Source organism: Grampus griseus (assembly GCF_964374135.1).
Source record: "Grampus griseus genome assembly, chromosome: 2".
Classification (NCBI taxonomy): Eukaryota; Metazoa; Chordata; class Mammalia; order Artiodactyla; family Delphinidae; genus Grampus; species Grampus griseus.
Window position 1 is genome coordinate 93559148 of NC_139018.1, and position 19450 is coordinate 93578597.

A 19450-nucleotide genomic window follows, 5' to 3' on the forward strand; every position below is an offset into this window, starting at 1 on the left:
ATGAAAAATATCCTTACAGGTGTTTTCTGTGCATATATAAGTTCATACATATACTTTTAATTGTTTATGCAAAAGCAGGTCATACTATACAAAATACTCAGCCTGCTTTATGTATCATATTTAGTTTTCAATAACAGTACATACAGATGTACCTTATATATATATAAATACCTTTTAAAGGTGAACTAAAATTTATTCAACAAATATTCTAACTAGTGGACATTTCACGTTATTTTGAATTTTCTGGTGAGTGTATCTTTGTGCACATATTTAACAGGATGAATCCGTAGAAGCCAAATTGCTGTGTAGAAGGGTATATAATTTAAAGCTTTGGATACACTGCCAAAATATATTACAGAAAGGTTATACCATCCATCAGGAGTATACAAATACCCAGTAGGAGGATAAAAAGCTTTTTTTTTTTAATTTATGTTTTTTTTTAAATTATAACATCTTTCCATCATTTCCACATTTCCCCCAAGTATTTGTATTCTGCTAAAATCTTTTACTTAAATTTTGACTCATTTTTCCATGAGGTATTCATCTTTTTATTACTAATTTACAACACCTTTTTGTGATCCTTCCACATTCCTGTTCTCAGTTTTCTCATCTATAAAATGAGGAAAATAATAGGAAATCTTCCTCTTAGGGCTGTCACAAGGGTAAACAACATAAACCACTAAAGCAGAGTAGCTAGTACACAGAAAGTACACAGCAAATATTAGGTGCTCTCTTTTTATTTTTTATTTTTATGCAATCGCATTTATTGATCTTGCCCTTTATGGTTTCTAGGCTTCCTATTACTTATGATCTCTTATTCTCAGATGATGTAAATATGTTATATTTTATTATAGTATTTTTCAAATGTCTGATCTATTGGCAATTCATTGTAGTCTAATATTTGGGAAATTCTTGTGAATGATAAGATAGTGCCCTCTTGCTCTGCTTCTGCCACCTCACTGCATATTGGACTTTCAGGTACTCAGACAGAACAACATTTTAATTTCTAATTTTTGAAAAGATTTTTCACTACAGTATTGTTTGTCTTATCAGTTAGATGTCTTTGGAAAGATAATAAGAGGAAAACAATTCAACTGCGTGTGCATTAACCCCTTAGTCCTAGAAGATACCATTAGTTTTCTTTCCAAATTTTCCTCCCTAATGAAAATAGCACATTTAAGAATGCTATCCTTAATTTCTATTAACTAATACTCTATTACTTTTAAACACTTATTTTTCAGCCAATTAAAAATGTGACATGTTTGACACATTCTTAACAGGATAATTAAATAGGTCTAATGGCATAAATCCTGGTATGAACTTTTTAAAAAGTTATAAGATTAAAAACAAAAGCAAATTTGTCAAAGAAAGTGAACACTGTGTCTTTTTCAAAGAAAAACTATTGAAAAATTCAGTTCTCAAACATTTAGTCAAATTAAAAAATCCTAACTTATATAAAAACACCATAAATGAAAGACCTAACAAATTTTAAGTCTTACCTTTAAGCAGTGCAGTAAGTATTGCTACATCTATATCTTGATGTAGCAAGAAAATGCTATTTCAAAGAAATACTTTGAAAAATTTTCAAAGAAAAACTATTGAAAAATTCAGTTCTCAAACATTTAGTCAAATTAAAAAATCCTAACTTATATAAAAACACCATAAATGAAAGACCTAACAAATTTTAAGTCTTACCTTTAAGCAGTGCAGTAAGTATTGCTACATCTATATCTTGATGTTCCTCTGATCCAATGTGGAAAACAGTAATCTATTTAAAGATCAATTCATAATATTATGCCTTTATATTTTATAAGCTAAGACATAAGGCATATAAATCGCAAAGTAACTGCAAACTACTTGGCAGATATAGTTTTTTTGAGTCAGGAATAATTTCATTACAATCAAAACACAGAAAATTAAAGAATTTGTATCATTTACCAAATAAAATTCAAGTAGGGACTTCCCAGGTGGCACAGTGGTTAAGAATCCACCTGCCAATGCAGGGGACATGAGTTTGATTCCTTGTCCAGGAATATCCCACATGCCGCGGAGCAACTAAGCCTGGGCGCCACAACTATTGAGCCTGCGCTCTAGAGCCCGTGTGCCACAATTACTGAGCCCATGTGCCACAACTATGAAGCCCGCGCGCCTAGAGCCTGTGTTCCGCAACAAGAGAAGCCACTGCAATGAGAAGCCCACACACTGCAACGAAGAGTAGCCCCCACTCGCTGCAACTAGAAAAAGCCCACACGCAGCAACGAAGACCCAACGCAGCTAAAAATAAATAATAAATTTTAAAAAAATAAAATTCAAGTATATTCAAAATGTTTGGTTTCATATTATATTAATTTTTTATATATTTTATGTCCATTACTAGAATAAGCAATTTATGAGCTAAGGCTATAGATTACTAATCTGAGTAAATCCTGCTGTTTCTTCTGCAGAGTGGACACTTACTCAGTTCAAGTAAATATATGTGTTCTTGAATGAGAAGTGTTTTGTTGAATCCTTTTACTGGAAATTTATTTAAAATTATTTGAAACATAATACCATTAGAGAGAGGTTTTCATTTAATAACCTTTTCATAAAATAAAAGTCTATTGTTATAACCCCAATACGAATTTTTCAACTAACTTCATTTCACAGTATACAAAAATGAAATGCATGAAAGAAAACAGCAGATCAAACCATGTTATCATCCACCTACTTAGAGAACTGTTAAAATTTTTTGTCTCTGTAAACTTAAGCCCATGTCTAGATGACTGAAATTAAGCAACACTGGTCTCTATTTTTTTTTATTGGAGTATAATTGCTTTACAATATTGTGTTAGTTTATACTGTACAGCAAAGTGAAACAGCTATACGTATACATATATCCCCTCTCTTTTGGGATTTCCTTCTCATTTAGGTCACCACAGAGCACTGAGTAGAGCTCCCTGTGCTATACTATACAGCAGGTTCTCATTAGTTATCTGTTTTACACATAGCATCAATAGTGAAGCAGCACTGATCTTTAATTTGAGCACTCACTCAGAGGAAAATAGGGTTTTTTCCTCCAAATATATTTTAGAGAAGCCAATAATAACTCTTTAGAGTTCTTCCTTGATCCTGAACATAATCTACTGAGGCTTAGTTATGAAACTTTTCCAAAAATAGAAGTGTAATACATGTCTCCACACCATATAAAAACTATATTCTAGGGGCTTCCCTGGTGGCACAGTGGTTGAGAATCCGCCTGCCAATGCAGGGGACATGGGTTCAATCCCTGGTCCGGGAGGATCCCACATGCTGCAGAGCAACTAAGCCCATGCGCCACAACTATTGAGCCTGTGCTCTAGAGCCCATGAGCCACAACTACTGAGCCCACGTGCCGCAACTACGGAAGCCCGTGCACCTAGAGCCCCTGCTCCACAACAAGAGAAGCCACCACAATGAGAAGCCCGCACACCACAACGAAGAGCAGCCCCCGCTCACAGCAACTAGAGAGAGCCCGCGCGCAGCAACAGAGACCCAACCCAGCCAAAGTAAATAAATAAATTATATAAATTAATTTTAAAAAACCCTATAATCCTTCTATGCTATCTCTTAGCTTGAACAAAATTATAAATGACATCTTTACATGGTTAGAAAAGATTTTAAAATTTTAAATCCAAAGTTTTTAAAAAAGTATTTCTCCAATTGGGAATTCTCTGGAGGTCCAGTGGTTAGGACTCCATGCTTTCACTGCAGAGGGCCTGGGTTCAATCCCTGGTTAGGGAACTAAGATACCATAAGCCATGGGGAGCAGCCAAAAATTAATTAATTAATTAAAAAGCATTTATCCAGGGCTTCCATGGTGGCGCAGCAGCTGAGAGTCCGCCTGCCGATGCAGGGGACGTGGGTTCGTGCCCCAGTCTGGGAAGATCCCACATGCCGCGGAGTGGCTGGGCCTGTGAGCCATGGCAGCTGAGCCTGCGCATCCGGAGCCTGTGCTTCACAACGGGGGAGGCCGCGGCAGTGGGAGGCCCGTGTACCACAAAAAATAAAAAAAAAATTAAAAATTAAAAATTAAAAAAATAAAAAAGCATTTATCCAATTTAGAATGTATTTGAATGAAATAAAAAGGCTTATTCTGGGCCTCCCAGGTGGCGCAGTGGTTAAGAATCCACCTACCAATGCAGGGGGACACAGGTTCAAGTCCTGGTCCGGGAATATCCCACATGCTGCAGAGCAACTAAGCCTGTGCGCCACAACTACTGAGCCTGTGCTCTAGGGCCCGTGTGCCACAACTACTGAGCCCACGTGCCACAGCTACTGAAGCCCATGTGCCTAGAGCCCGTGCTCCGCAACAAGAGAAGCCACCACATGAGAAGCCCACTCACCACAACAAAGAGTAGCCTCCGCTCGCTGCAGCTAGAGAAAGCCCGCGCACAGCAATGGAGACCCAATGCAGCCAAAATAAATTTATATTAAAAAAAAAAAGGCTTATTCTGTGAAATGTACTTACGAGCTCCTTTCTTTTCATACATTCCATCAGTGTTTGAAATAAATGAACTGCTTCACTCTGGCCAAAGTTAAATGTTTTTTTGATGGTTGAAATAATATCAGGCTCTGCTGCATCATGAAGATTCCTAAAGTAAGAGGAAACATAACTCAATCCACTGATTTCAAATTCCATTATTTGCAGAATCTAATATCAAGTCCTAGTGGATCCAGGCAAGACATTTAAAGATACTGTATTAATATTAAATACTTGACCCTGAGTGAAATTTTCTCCTTCATTAGACTCCTACTATAAGTCATAAGGGTGGAAAATGGAATGGAGTGATTTTTCTCTTTGAATTATTTCTAATTTTTTTTATAAGGCATGTGTTAATGTTATCAGTTATACAGTATCTTATCATGTAAGATATTGTATAAAGATAATTTTAAGATAATATGGTGTAAAAAGCAGTATTTTAACAAAATGTGTTAAATATCAGCCCATTTGCACTTTTATTTCTTTTTCTCAATACGGAATATATTTACATGCTCAAAAATATAATATAAAATATAAAACTGTGAAAATTCATAGTGAAAGTGTCTTTCCCACTGTCTTCCATCAGCCATTCCACCTCAACTGCTTTCAAGAAGCACTATTACTTTGTATAATGTTTGAGGATCTCTTTCAATACATACAATTATCTCCTTGTCTTTTTTCCTTCATAAAAGGTGCCAAAATCTACATGTTACTGTACATTTTCCTTTTTTTACATATATATTTTGGTAATCTTTCCAAATCTAATATACAGATACCTTATGTAACTACAAACTACTCCGTTGTGCAGAGGTACCTTAAGTTATTTATCTAGTCCCCTTGATATAAATGTTCTATTTTGTTCCAATCTTTTACTGTTACAAACCACACTGTATTGAGTAAATTTATATATGTTATTTCACATGTGTGCAAGTACATTTGTAGGAACAATTATCAGAAATGGAACTGTTGCGTCAAAAGATACGTGCCTCTGTCTATTTAACAGGTCTTTGAAAACTGTCCACTACAAAGACTTATATTTTAATTCATTCCAATAATGTATCAGACAGGCTATTTCCTCAAGACTTAAGAAGGTATTTTCATATTATTAAAACACTGAAATGAATCTAATATTCTAAAAACCACAGCTTCTTTACATAAAATTATTAAAAATACGTTGTAATCATACACTTACCCTCCTTCTTCTGTCTGTTTATGAATATATGCTAGTAGATCTGCAGCCCTGCCTGTTCCTTCACATACGACGACTGGAACAGGAGGACTTTCCTGAAGGTATTCTAAAACTGTGAGGATAACGTTTGGCCCACCCTCAAATATAAGTGCCACCACAGGAACACCTTGACCAATTCCTTAAAAAAGGTAAAAGATTAATTATGATATTAGGCAAAATTCAGTAATTTAATCTTAGTTTTCACTCAATCAAAAATAAAATGCCAAAATATAATTTCTTATGAGACTGTGTTGACTTAATTTTACGTACTCAACATGATATATAGTCTGATATAAATAAATTAAATACTGAATAAATTACTTTTGCACTGACTTTAAGTCTGTTCTAAATAACAAAATTAGAAAATCCAATATATAATGAGGCACACACTATAATTTATATATTCACTGAAAAGCAATAATTATTTTGTATATTTCACTAACTTTAACTCGACAAGAAATTAAAACACCAATTTGGTTTTCAGTTTTTTAATACTTTATGAGTTGAACTTCTCATATGTATTTGTCTTTAATCACTTTTAAAATGTCTATTGTTGATTCCAAATGCATTGAGACATTAATATAGAAATTAACAGAATCAGGATTACATAGACAAAACAGATCAAAAAAATCCAAGACCTCTATTAAGAGTAACAAAAAATTTAGTGAATACCAATTTTTGTTTTACAATAACTTGTACTGCAGTGAACGAATCCAAAATATAGGCATTCCCTAGTGGGGTATGAAGGATAATAAGATATTCCTAATTTTTAGGAAATGCTATGACTCCATCATAATCTGAAAATACTGTTCTATAAGTTTGTATTTCTATTTCACTTTGTCATAGAGCTCACCTCCTTGGTCTCCTAAAATTATAAAATTTTTTTTTGGAAATAAAAATCCAGATGTTGAGCCAGAAAGTTTGACCGTGGTCAGACAGGAAGACCAGAAGACGAGGGGAAGATGGCGGAAGAGTAAGATGCAGAGATCAACTTCCTCCCCACAGATACACCAGAAATACATCTACACGTGGCACAACGCCTACAGAACACCTACTGAACGCTGGCAGAAGACCTCAAACCTCCCAAAAGGCAAGAAACTCCCCACGTACCTGGGTAGGGCAAAAGAAAAAATAAACAGAGACAAAAGGATAGGGACGGGACCTGCACCAGTGGGAGGGAGCTGTGAAGGAGGAAAGGTTTCCACACACTAGGAAGCCCCTTCGCGGGCAGAGACTGTGGGTGATGGAGGGGGAAAGCTTCAGGGCCGCGGAGGAAAGCACAGCAACAGGGGTGCGGAGGGCAAAGTGGGGAGATTCCTGCACAGAGAATCGGTGCCGACCGGCACTCACCAGCCCGAGAGGCTTGTCTGCTCAACGGCCGGGGCGGGTGGGGCTGGGAGCTGAGGCTCGGGCTTCAGTCGGAGCGCAGGGAGAGGACTGGAGTTGGCGGCTAGAACACAGCCTGCAGGGGGTTAGTGCACCACGGCTAGCCGGGAGGGAGTCCGGGGAAAAGTCTGGACCTGCCGAAGAGGCAAGAGACTTTTTCTTCCCTCTTTGTTTCCTGGTGCGCAAGGACAGGGGATTAAGAGCGCTGCTTAAAGGAGCTCCAGAGAATGGGCGAGAGCCGCAGCTAACAGCGCGGACCCCAGAGACTGGCAAGAGATGCTAAGGCTGCTGCTGCCGCCACCAAAAAGCCTGTGTGTGCGAGCACAGGTCACTAACCACACACCCCCTTCCAGGGAGCCTGTGCAGCCCACCACTGCCAGGGTCCCAGGATCCAGGGACAACTTCCCCGGGAGAACGCACGGTGCACCTCAGTCTAGTGCAACGTAACGCCGGCCTCTGCCACAAGCTACCCACCCCCCCCACCGCACTCCGTGCCCCCCCCCCCGGGCTGAGTGAGCCAAACTCCCTGAAGCAGCTGCTCCTTTAACCCCGTCCCGTCTGAGCGAAGAACAGACCTACATGCAGAGGCGGGGCCAAATCCAAAGCAGAGCCCCGGGAGCTGTGAGAACAAAGAAGAGAAAGGGAAATCTCTCCCAGAAGCCTCAGAAGCAGTGGATTAAAGCTCCACAATCAACGTGATGTACCCTGCATCTATGGAATACATGAATAGACAACGAATCATCCCAAATTGAGGAGGTGGACTTTGAGAGCAAGATTTATGATTTTTTCCCCTTTTCCACTTTTTGTCAGTGTGTATGTGTATGCTTCTGTGTGAGATTGTCTGTATAGCTTTGTTTCCACCATTTGTCCTAGGGTTCTATCCGTCCGTTTTTTTTCTTCTTTAATTTTTTCTTAATATTTTTTGTTTTAATAACTTTATTATATTTTATCTTACTTTATTTTATCTTACTTTATCTTCTTTCGTTCTTTTCTCCTTCCTTCCCTCGATCCCTCCTTCCTTCCTTCCTCCTTCCCTCCCTTCTTTCCTTCCTTTCTTTTCTTTCTTTCTTTCTTCTAATTCTTTCTTTCTACTTTTTCCCCCTTTTATTCTGAGCCATGTGGATGAAAGGCTCTTGCTGCTGCAGCCAGGAGTCAGTGCTGTGCCTCTGAGGTGGGAGAGTCAACTTCAGGACACTGGTCAACAAGAGACCTCCCAGTTCCACATAATATCAAACGGCGAAAATCTCCCAGAGATCTCCATCTCAACACCAACACCCAGCTTCACTCAAGGACCAGCAATCTACAGTGCGGGACACCCTATGACAAACAACTAGCAAGACAGGAACACAACCCCACCCATTAGCAGAGAGGCTACCTAAAATCATAATAAGTCCACAGACACACCAAAACACACCACCAGACATGGACCTGCCCACTAGAAAGACAAGACCAGCCTCATCCACCAGAACACAGACACTAGTCCCCTCCACGAGGAACCCTACACAACCCACTGAACCAACCTTAGCCACTGGGGACAGACACCAAAAACAACGGGAACTACGAACCTGCAGCCTGCAAAAAGGAGACCCCAAACACAGTAAGATAGGCAAAAGGAGAAGACAGAAAAACACACCACAGATGAAGGGACAAGATAAAAACCCACCAGACCTAACAAATGAAGAGGAAATAGGCAGTCTACCTGAAAAAGCATTCAGAATAATGATAGTAAAGATGATCCAAAATCTTGGAAATAGACAAAATGCAAGAAACATTTAACAAGGACCTAGAAGAACTAAAGATGAAACAAACAGCAATGAACAACACAGTAAATGAAATGAAAAATACTCTAGATGGGATCAATAGCAGAATAACTGAGGCAGAAGAACGGATAAGTGACCTGGAAAATAAAATAGTGGAAGTAACTAGTGCAGAGCAGAATAAAGAAAAAAGAATGAAAAGAATTGAGGACAATCTCAGAACCTCTGGGACAACATTAAACGCACCAACATTCAAATTATAGGGGTCCCAGAAGAAGAAGAGAAAAAGAAAGGGACTGAGAAAATATTTGAAGAGATTATAGCTGAAAACTTCCCAAACATGGGAAAGGAAATAGTTAATCAAGTCCAGGAAGCACAGAGAGTCCCATACAGGATAAATCCAAGGAGAAACACGCCAAGACACATATTAATCAAACTGTCAAAAATAAACACAAAGAAAACATATTAAAAGCAGCAAGGGAAAAACAACAAAAACACACAAGGGAATCCCCATAAGGTTAACAGCTGATCTTTCAGCAGAAACTCTGCAAGCCAGAAGGGAGTGGCAGGAAATATTTAAAGTGATGAAGGAGAAAAACCTGCAACCAAGAATACTCTACCCAGCAAGGATCTCATTCAGATTTGATGGAGAAATTAAAACCTTTACAGACAAGCAAAAGCTGAGAGAGTTCAGCACCACCAAACCAGCTTTACAACAAATGCTAAAGGAACTTTTGTAGGCAAAAAACACAAGAGAAGGAAAAGACCTACAATAACGAACCCAAAACAATTAAGAAAATGGGAATAGGAACATACATATCGATAATTACCTTACATGTAAATGGACTAAATGCTCCCACCAAAAGACACACATTGGCTGAATGGATACAAAAACAAGACCCATCTATATGCTGTCTACAAGAGACCCACTTCAGACCTAGAGACACATACAGACTGAAAGTAAGAGGATGGAAAAAGATATTCCATGCAAGTGGAAACCAAAAGAGAGCTGGAGTAGCAATTCCCATATCAGACCAAATAGACTTTAAAATAAAGACTATTAGAAGAGACAAAGAAGGACACTACATAATGATCAAGGGATCGATCCAAGAAGAAGGTATAACAATTGTAAATATTTATGCACCCAACATACAAGCACCTCAATACATAAGGCAAATACTAACAGCCATAAAAGGGGAAATCGACAGTAACACATTCATAGTAGGGAACTTTAACACCCCACTTTCACCAATGGCCAGATCATCCAAAATGAAAATAAATAAGGAAACACAAGCTTTAAATGATACATTAAGCAAGATGGACTTAATTGATATTTATAGGACATTCCATCCAAAAACAACAGAATACACTTTTTCTCAAGTGCTCATGGAACACTCTCCAGGATAGATCATATCTTGGGTCACAAATCAAGCCTTGGTAAATTTAAGAACATTGAAATTGTATCAAGTATCTTTTCAGACCACAACGCTATGAGACTAGATATCAATTCCAGGAAAAGATCTGTAAAATATACAAACACATGGAGGCTAAACAATACACTACTTAATAACGAAGTGATCACTGAAGAAATCAAAGAGAAATTAAAAATACCTAGAAACAAATGACAATGGAGACATGACAACCCAAAACCTATGGGATGCAGCAAAAGCAGTTCTAAGAGGGAAGTTTATAGCAATACAATCCTACCTTAAGAAACAGGAAACATCTCGAATAAACAACCTAAACTTGCACCTAAAGCAATCAGAGAAAGAAGAACAAAAACACCCAAAGTTAGCAGACGGAAAGAAATCATAAAGATCAGAGCAGAAATAAATGAAAAAGAAATGAAGGAAACGATAGCAAAGATCAATAAAACTAAAAGCTGGTTCATTGAGAAGATAAACAAAATTGATAAACCATTAGCCAGACTGATCAAGAAAAAAAGGGAGAAGACTCAAATCAATAGAATTAGAAATGAAAAAGGAGAAGTAACAACTGACACTGCAGAAATACAAAAGATCATGAGAGATTACTACAAGCAACTCTATGCCAATAAAATGGACAACCTGGAAGAAATGGACAAATTCTTAGAAATGCACAACATGCCAAGACTGAATCAGGAAGAAATAGAAAATATGAACAGACCAATCACAAGCACTGAAATTGAAACTGTGATTAAAAATCTTCCAACAAACAAAAGCCCAGGACCAGATGGCTTCACAGGCGAATTCTATCAAACATTTAGAGAAGAGCTAACACCTGTCCTTCTCAAACTCTTCCAAACTATAGCAGAGGGAGGAACACTCCCAAACTCATTTTATGAGGCCACCATCCCCCTGATACCAAAACCAGACAAGGATGTCACAAAGAAAGAAAACTACAGGCCAATATCACTGATGAACATAGATGTAAAAATCCTCAACAAAATACTAGCAAACAGAATCCAACAGCACGTTAAAAGGATCATACACCATGATCAAGTGGGGTTTATTCCAGGAATGCAAGGATTCTTCAATATACGCAAATCAATCAACGTGATACACCATATTAACAAATTGAAGGAGAAAAATCATATGATCATCTCAATAGATGCAGAGAAAGCCTTTGACAAAATTCAACACCCATTTATGATAAAAACCCTGCAGAAAGCAGGCATAGAGGGAACTTTCCTCCACATAATAAAGGCCATATATGACAAACCCACAGCCAACATCATTCTCAATGGTGAAAAACTGAAACCATTTCCACTAAGATCAGGAACAAGACAAGGTTGCCCACTCTCACTGCTCTTATTCAACACAGTTTTGGAAGTTTTAGCCACAGCAATCAGAGAAGAAAAGGAAATAAAAAGAATCCAAATCAGAGAAGAAGAAGTAAAGCTGTCACTGTTTGCAGATGACAGGACACTATACATAGAGAATCCTAAAGATGCTACCAGAAAACTACTAGAGCTAATCAATGAATTTGGTAAAGTAGTAGGATACAAAATTAATGCACAGAAATCTCTGGCATTCCTATACACTAATGATGAAAAATCTGAAAGTGAAATCAAGAAATCACTCACATTTACCATTGCAACAGACAGAATAAAATATCTAGGAATAAACCTACCTAAGGAGACAAAAGACCTGTATGCAGAAAATTATAAGACACCGATGAAAGAAATTAAACATGACACAAATAGACGGACAGATATACTATGTTCTTGGATTGGAAGAATCAACATTGTGAAAATGACTCTAGTACCCAAAGCAATCTACAGATTCAATGCAATCCCTATCAAACTACCACTGGCATTTTTCACAGAACTAGAACAAAAAATTTCATAATTTGTATGGAAACACAAAAGACCCCGAATAGCCAAAGCAATCTTGAGAATGAAAAACGGAGCTGGAGGAATCAGGCTCCCTGACTTCAGACTATACTACAAAGCTACAGTAATCAAGACAGTACGGTACTGGCACAAAAACAGAAAAATAGATCAATGGAACAGGATAGAAAGCCCAGAGATAAACCCACACACATATGGTCACCTTATCTTTGATAAAGGAGGCAGGAACGTACAGTGGAGAAGGACAGCCTCTTCAATAAGTGGTGCTGGGAAAGCTGGACAGGTACATGTAAAAGTTTGAGATTAGATCACTCCCTAACACCATACACAAAAATAAGCTCAAAATGGATTAAAGACCTAAATGTAAGGCCAGAAACTATCAAACTTTTACAAGAAAACATAGGCAGAACACTCTATGACATAAATCACAGCAAGATCCTTTTTGACCCACCTCCTAGAGAAATGGAAATAAAAACAAAAATAAATGGGACCTATGAAACTTCAAAGCTTTTGCACAGCAAAGGAAACCATAAACAAGACCAAAAGACAACCCTCAGAATGGGAGAAAATATTTGCAAACGAAGCAAATGACAAAGGATTAATCTCCAAAATTTATAAGCAGCTCATGCAGCTCAATAACAAAAAAACAAACAACCCAATCCAAAAATGGGCAGAAGACCTAAATAGACATTTCTCCAAAGAAGATATACAGACTGCCAGCCAATAAACACATGAAAGAATGCTCAACATCATTAATCATTAGAGAAATGCAAATCAAAACTACAATGAGATATCATCTCACACCAGTCAGAATGGCCATCATCAAAAAATTTAGAAACAATAAATGCTGGAGAGGGTGTGGAGAAAAGGGAACCTTCTTGCACTGCTGATGGGAATGTGAATTGGTACAGCCACTATGGAGAACAGTATGGAGGTTCCTTATAAAACTACAAATAGAACTACCATATGACCGAGCAATCCCACTACTGGGCATATACCCTGAGAAAACCATAATTCAAAAAGAGTCATGTACCAAAATGTTCATTGCAGCTCTATTTACAATAGCCCAGAGATGGAAACAACCTAAGTGTCCATCATCGGATGAATGGATAAAGAAGATGTGGCACATATATACAATGGAATATTACTCAGCCATAAAAAGAGACGAAATTGAGCTATTTGTAATGAGGTGGATAGACCTAGAGTCTGTCATACAGAGTGAAGTAAGTCAGAAAGAGAGAGACAAATACCGTATGCTAACACATATATATGGAATTTAAAAAAAAAAAAATGTCATGAAAAACCTAGGGTTGAAACAGGAATAAAGACACAGACTTACTAGAGAATGGACTTGAGACTATGGGGAGGGGGAAGGGTAAACGGTGACAAAGCGATAAAGAGGCATGGACATATATACACTACCAAACGTAAGGTAGATAGCTAGTGGGAAGCAGCCGCATAGCACAGGGAGATCAGCTCGGTGCTTTGTGACCGCCTGGAGGGGTGGGATAGGGAGGGTGGGAGGGAGGGAGACGCAAGCGGGAAGAGATATGGGAATATATGTATATATATAACTGATTCATTTTGTTGTGAAGCTGAAACTAACATACCATTGTAAAGCAATTATACTCCAATAAAGATGTTAAAAAAAAAAAAACTATAAATGTTTAAAAGAAAAAAAAAAATTTAGAAACAATAAATGCTGGAGAGGGTGTGGAGAAAAGGGAACCCTCTTGCACTGCTGGTGTGAATGTCAACTGGTACAGCCACTATGGAGAACAGTATGGAGGTTCCTTAAAAAACTAAAAATAGAACTACCATATGCCCCAGCAATCCCACTACTGGGCATATACCCTGAGAAAACCGTAATTCAAAAAGAGTCATGTACCAAAATGTTCATTGCAGCTCTATTTACAATAGCCAGGAGATGGAAACAACCTAAGTGTCCATCATCAGATGAATGGATAAAGAAGATGTGGCACATATATACAATGGAATATTACTCAGCCATAAAAAGAAACGAAATTGAGCTATTTGTAATGAGGTGGATAGACCTAGAGTGTGTCATACAGAGTGAAGTAAGTCAGAAAGAGAAATACAAATATCGTATGCTAACACATATATATGGAATTTAAGGGGAAAAAAAATGTCATGAAGGACCTAGGGGTAAGACAGGAATAAAGACACAGAGCTACTAGAGAATGGACTTGAGGATATGGGGAGGGGGAAGGGTAATCTGTGACAAAGCGAGAGAGAGGCATGGACATATATACACTACCAAACGTAAGGCAGATAGCTGGTGGGGGGCAGCCGCATGGCACAGGGGGATCAGCTCGGTGCTTTGTGACCACCTGGAGGGGTGGGATGGGGAGGGTGGGAGAGAGGGAGACGCAAGAGGGAAGAGATATGGGAACATATGTATATGTATGGCTGATTCACTTTGTTATAAAGCAGAAACTAACACACCATTGTAAAGCAATTATACTCCAATAAAGATGTAAAAAAAAAAAAAGAAAGGAAGACCAGTGTCAAAAATACCGACTTTTAAGACATTATCTACCAAAGAGTGATACCTACTCGTGTTATCAACTTTAAGCAAGGTGATTCTTACTTCACAATAAAGTATATTTTTCCTCTTCAATCTTGAATTTCAAAGTCGGGTATTGGAATATGTCATACATTAAGAATATTTCTGAATTCCTTGAGCTGCAGTGGGATTACAATAGCAACAAAGCTTCCAATGAACCTCTGTGTCTTTGGCTTTGTTATCTGAGTACCCTATTTAATCTCAGACTTCCTTTCCTAGGTCTTATTTTGTGTAAGGTCAGTCATTCATGGTTGTTTTGTATGTTATCCTGCTACATAAGGAAATGAACACTTAAAGAACAGTCTACGTTTTTTAGAATGCTGCTGGCAATTAATACAGCCCAGGATAATTTCAACAACAAAAAATTTATAAATTCCCTTACTAGCATGAATTCTTTGCTGATTAATAGTTTTTTCAAGTTCTCTTCTCAGTCTGACTTCTGCCCCATACTTTCCAACAGTGCCATCATCCACCAATATGAAATGGGAATGTAGATTATTCAGAACATTCAATTTGCTCAGAGGGTTCAATAACGTTTGGTAAGGAGCAACCACCTAAACAATAGCAAACATTGAGAGTTAGTGGGCAGGATTAAATTTAATATAAAGGAAAAACAAATTTTGAAATAATCTGTAAAGGCAAGTAGGAGGTAAGATTCTATTTATGCATAGCAACAAATAGAAAATGTAAAAGAATATATCAAAAAGCATGAGCTTTTAAGCAGCTGAAATTATTCAATAATGGGTTGAACCACAGTATTGTATTTCGGCTATCATTGCAGAATATACCATATTTCATCATCCCATGCAAAGGAAACAGCAGCAAACAAGCAAATAAACAAACAATGTGAAGAAACTATTAAGTTATTACTGAATAAAGTGAAATATATAAAGGACACTGAATAAAAGCAATCAAATGTCATAGTTATTTTTCCAGTCATAAGTAGAATCTTTAAAATTGATGTTAGAAATTCAATTGCACTTGAAAGTGATCATTATAATTCAGTAATTCCTTTTTAATTATCTCTTGAAAGATATCTATAAGCAATTCATATGTCTTTAACCTACTTGAATAAAACACCGGTATTTGATTACTACTCTTACAGACAATACAATTAATTCTTAATAGAATGTCACCATTAAAAATTTAATTACAAAGACTGGCATGACATGGAAACGGTGTGAAATAGTTATACAAAAGAAGGCAGAAACAATGTATTAACACTACTTTTTGTATCTATGAATGCATTTTCGAAACGGTCGTGGTATGATCATGAATATTTTAGGTTGACTTCGCATTATTCTTGCTCTAATTTTGTTTATACATAAGTTTAAATGTAAGAAAATTTAAAAAGCACTCTTACATCTCTCCCAACAAGATCATTTCTGTTTTCAATCACTCCCCACGGAGCTATTCCGATAGTGCAAATCTTTCGAGATGATCTGGAAGTATGTTCTTTAAGGGCATCACCAACATGTTTTGCCACACCTGTTCATACAAAATTTAATTCATTTTATTTGGAAGTCTTTACAGTGTTCAGAAGAATCCTTTGCTCAATAACATTACAATTGGTGGTATTTTTCGTTACATACACTAGATAAAAGGCAACAAGGTCCAAAAGACAAACTTACAAAAGAAAATACAAGGACAAAAAAGAAAAAAAAACCCCACAATGTCAAATCACTACAACTGCCTGAAACACACATAAAACTAACTTTTACCATGTTGTTAGGCCTAGTCTCCTCTCTTAGATTCCTCATGTTAACTGTAGTTTTTGTTACTGCTCTAAACATCATCTTAAAAAAAAGAAGAGTATGGCTCAGGACTATAAGCAAAGCACACATGCTCACAAAAAACTACAAAAGTTTTCCAACTGAGTCAAAACTGGGAGGAAAGTAGAAAAGATAATTCAATAGAGCACACAACTTCTCATTATCACTTGTTATGGACTTAACTGTAACCTCTCCAAAATTCCTATGTTGCAATCCTAATCCCAGTACCTCAGAATGTGACTGTATTTGGAAATAGGTTCTTTAGGTTATCATGTGAAAATGAGGCTGTTAGGGTGGGCCCTAATCCAATCTGACTGGTGTCCTTATAAGAAGGGGAAATTTGGACACAAAAAGAGACACCAGGGATGCACATGCACAGGGGGAAGGCCACAGGAGGACACAGGGAGAAGAGAGCCATCTGAAAGTCAAGGAGATGCCTCAGGAGGAACCAAACCTGCTAACATCTTGATCTTGGGTCTCCAGAACTGTGAGAAAATAAATTTCTTTTGTTTAAGCCACCAAGTCTGTGGTATTTTATTACAGCAGCCCTAGCAAACCAGTGCATCACTCGATTTGATTTTTATAATGCATTAGATCTCATTCCTAACATGGATTATGGAAACAGCACCTTCACTGTTCTTCCAAGTGATGCCTTGCCTGTTTACAGTCTATTTTTTAAACCATCATTCAAGTGATCTTTGCTCTTGTCAACTCTCTGTTTAAAATCTCCCCTTCTCATTCGATTAAAAGTCATAGTGCTTATGATGGCCTACAAGGCCTTATATGATGATCTGTCTCTTGCCCATGCTATTCACCACCGCACCCCACGCCAGGCCTACCACCACCACCACTCACCCATGACTTTCTGATTTCATCATTTGGCACTCCTTGCTCATTCCAGTCAAGCTACACTGGACCTTTCTTACTATTCTTCCAACACTTGCCACTTCTCCTTTAAATGCTCTGCCCCACATTATTCTTATCTTGCTCACTTCATTTCCTTACATCTCTACTCAAATGTCACCTTATCAATGAAGTCCCCTCGACCATCCCTCACTATCCCTCCTCTGTATTTCATGTGTCTCCAAAGCACTTATCATCTAATTTATTATACACTATTTAGTTATGTTTGTTGTTTGCATCTTCCCCACTAGAATATAAGTTCCACGAAGGTAAATATTTTGTTTTGTGGAATGATATATTTTCAGCAGCCAGAAGAGTGCCTGACACACAATGAGGTTCAAAACACAGTTGCTGATAACAAATTAGATTTTTCCAAGCTAATTTAAATAATAACTATGTTTTACTTTGGATATTAAAATTAATTTGCCTTCAATATATCCAACCTGTCTATCTGACAGAGAAGACTTAGAATGAAAGATTATAGTACATTAAAAATTAATTTGAAAAGCTATTTCTTACCAGTGTCTAGGCAATGAATTGCCATTCTTCTCTCAATTTACCAGTAGTCACAGAGAGACAAGAACAACACTTCACTTTACAGTAGGGAGTCAACAAACTTTCTTATAAAGGACCAAATTGTAAATATTTTAGGCTTTGCAGGGCATACAGTCTTCGTCAGACCACTCAGCTCTGCTTTTGTAGCACAAAAGTATGATACAAATGAGTGTGGCTGCATTCCAAAAAACCTTTATTTACAAAAATAAGGAGTAGGCTGGATTTGGTGCATGGAGCCACAGTTTGCAAACCCCTGCTCTAAAGCATATTATTCTTGGGGATTCCCTGGAGGTCCAGTGGTTAGGACTTGGTGCTTTCACGGAGGGACGGGAGTCCCGGATTCAATCCCTGGTCCGGGAACTAAGATCCCACAAGCCGCACAGCATGGCCAGAAATAAATAAATAAATAAAGTCTTAATTAAAAAAAAGTGAATGATAAAGCATATTATTCTTTTAAAAGAATAAATGAAAACCAAATACTTTTTCAGTTAGCATTTATACTTAGGAAGTAGATTATTTAACAGAAGAATTGAATATATTTATATTCAGTGTTGACTTTTCAAATATCTAATTGATATTATGAAGAATTTACAAGCACATCAAATAAAATTGGTATAATCACATTACCTGTGTTTACTCCTCCTGTTAAAATCCAGGCTCCAGTTGTAACTGCAGCTTTAATAAGACCCTTTCCAAGCAACTGCTTGATTCGTGGGTGAAGCTCAAATTTCTGCATGCCACCGTGTACAGAGATAACAAGTTTGGGTAATTCCATTTGCCATTCTTTAAGCAGAAGTTGTAGAATGACTTCAGGTTTGGTGTCATATGATAGCCTCACATACTAATAAAAAAGATTTTAAAACAATAATTAACAATTGAATATTCATAGGTTTCAAAATGCAACATTATATGACTTAAGAAAAATTTTGTTTGGATCAGATTATTATAAAATAGATTTCACAGGCTACTTGCAATATATTTACACTTCTAGGAATAAGCAATAGCAAACGATTTTAAAGTTGGAAAATCATTCCATAAGAGCTACAGAAGTAGTGGCACTGTAATTTTTAAACCAAGACGTAAATTTTTTACCCTTTCTGTTTATATAAACTTAATTACCATTCATCTGATTTACAAATTTATCCACAGTACTCATTGCCTTGTTTAACTGTAAGTATGCATTGAGTGAGAAGTGTTAAGGATAGGTATGATGATGGGAAAAGGGAAAATAAGAGAAGAATGGTGAAAACATGGAGACTTCTACAACTCTTGCAACTATGAGAGGCAAATACTGAATTATCTGTTTGAAAGTTTGATCAATGATCTAATCCATTGATCAGAATTGTGACTATGCAGTAAAGTAACACAGATTTTTTTTAATACAGATGATTGTTTCCTTCACTGGAAGTAACTGTGGATTTGACTCACAAATT

At 37.3% G+C, this 19450-nt stretch overlaps 1 protein-coding gene across 1 annotated transcript in view; it reads right to left on the reverse strand.

Moving 5' to 3' along the window:
- TRPM7 (transient receptor potential cation channel subfamily M member 7) overlaps positions 1–19450 on the reverse strand; it is a 122138-nt gene that overhangs the window by 68909 nt on the left and 33779 nt on the right. Inside the window, exons 5-10 of the mRNA XM_082681130.1 lie at positions 18645–18858; positions 16151–16275; positions 15170–15341; positions 5691–5865; positions 4487–4610; positions 1696–1768 (exon numbers count right to left, since the gene is read on the reverse strand). Coding sequence (XP_082537256.1) covers positions 1696–1768; positions 4487–4610; positions 5691–5865; positions 15170–15341; positions 16151–16275; positions 18645–18858 — 883 coding nt within the window. The remainder of the gene's footprint in view (positions 1–1695; positions 1769–4486; positions 4611–5690; positions 5866–15169; positions 15342–16150; positions 16276–18644; positions 18859–19450) is intronic.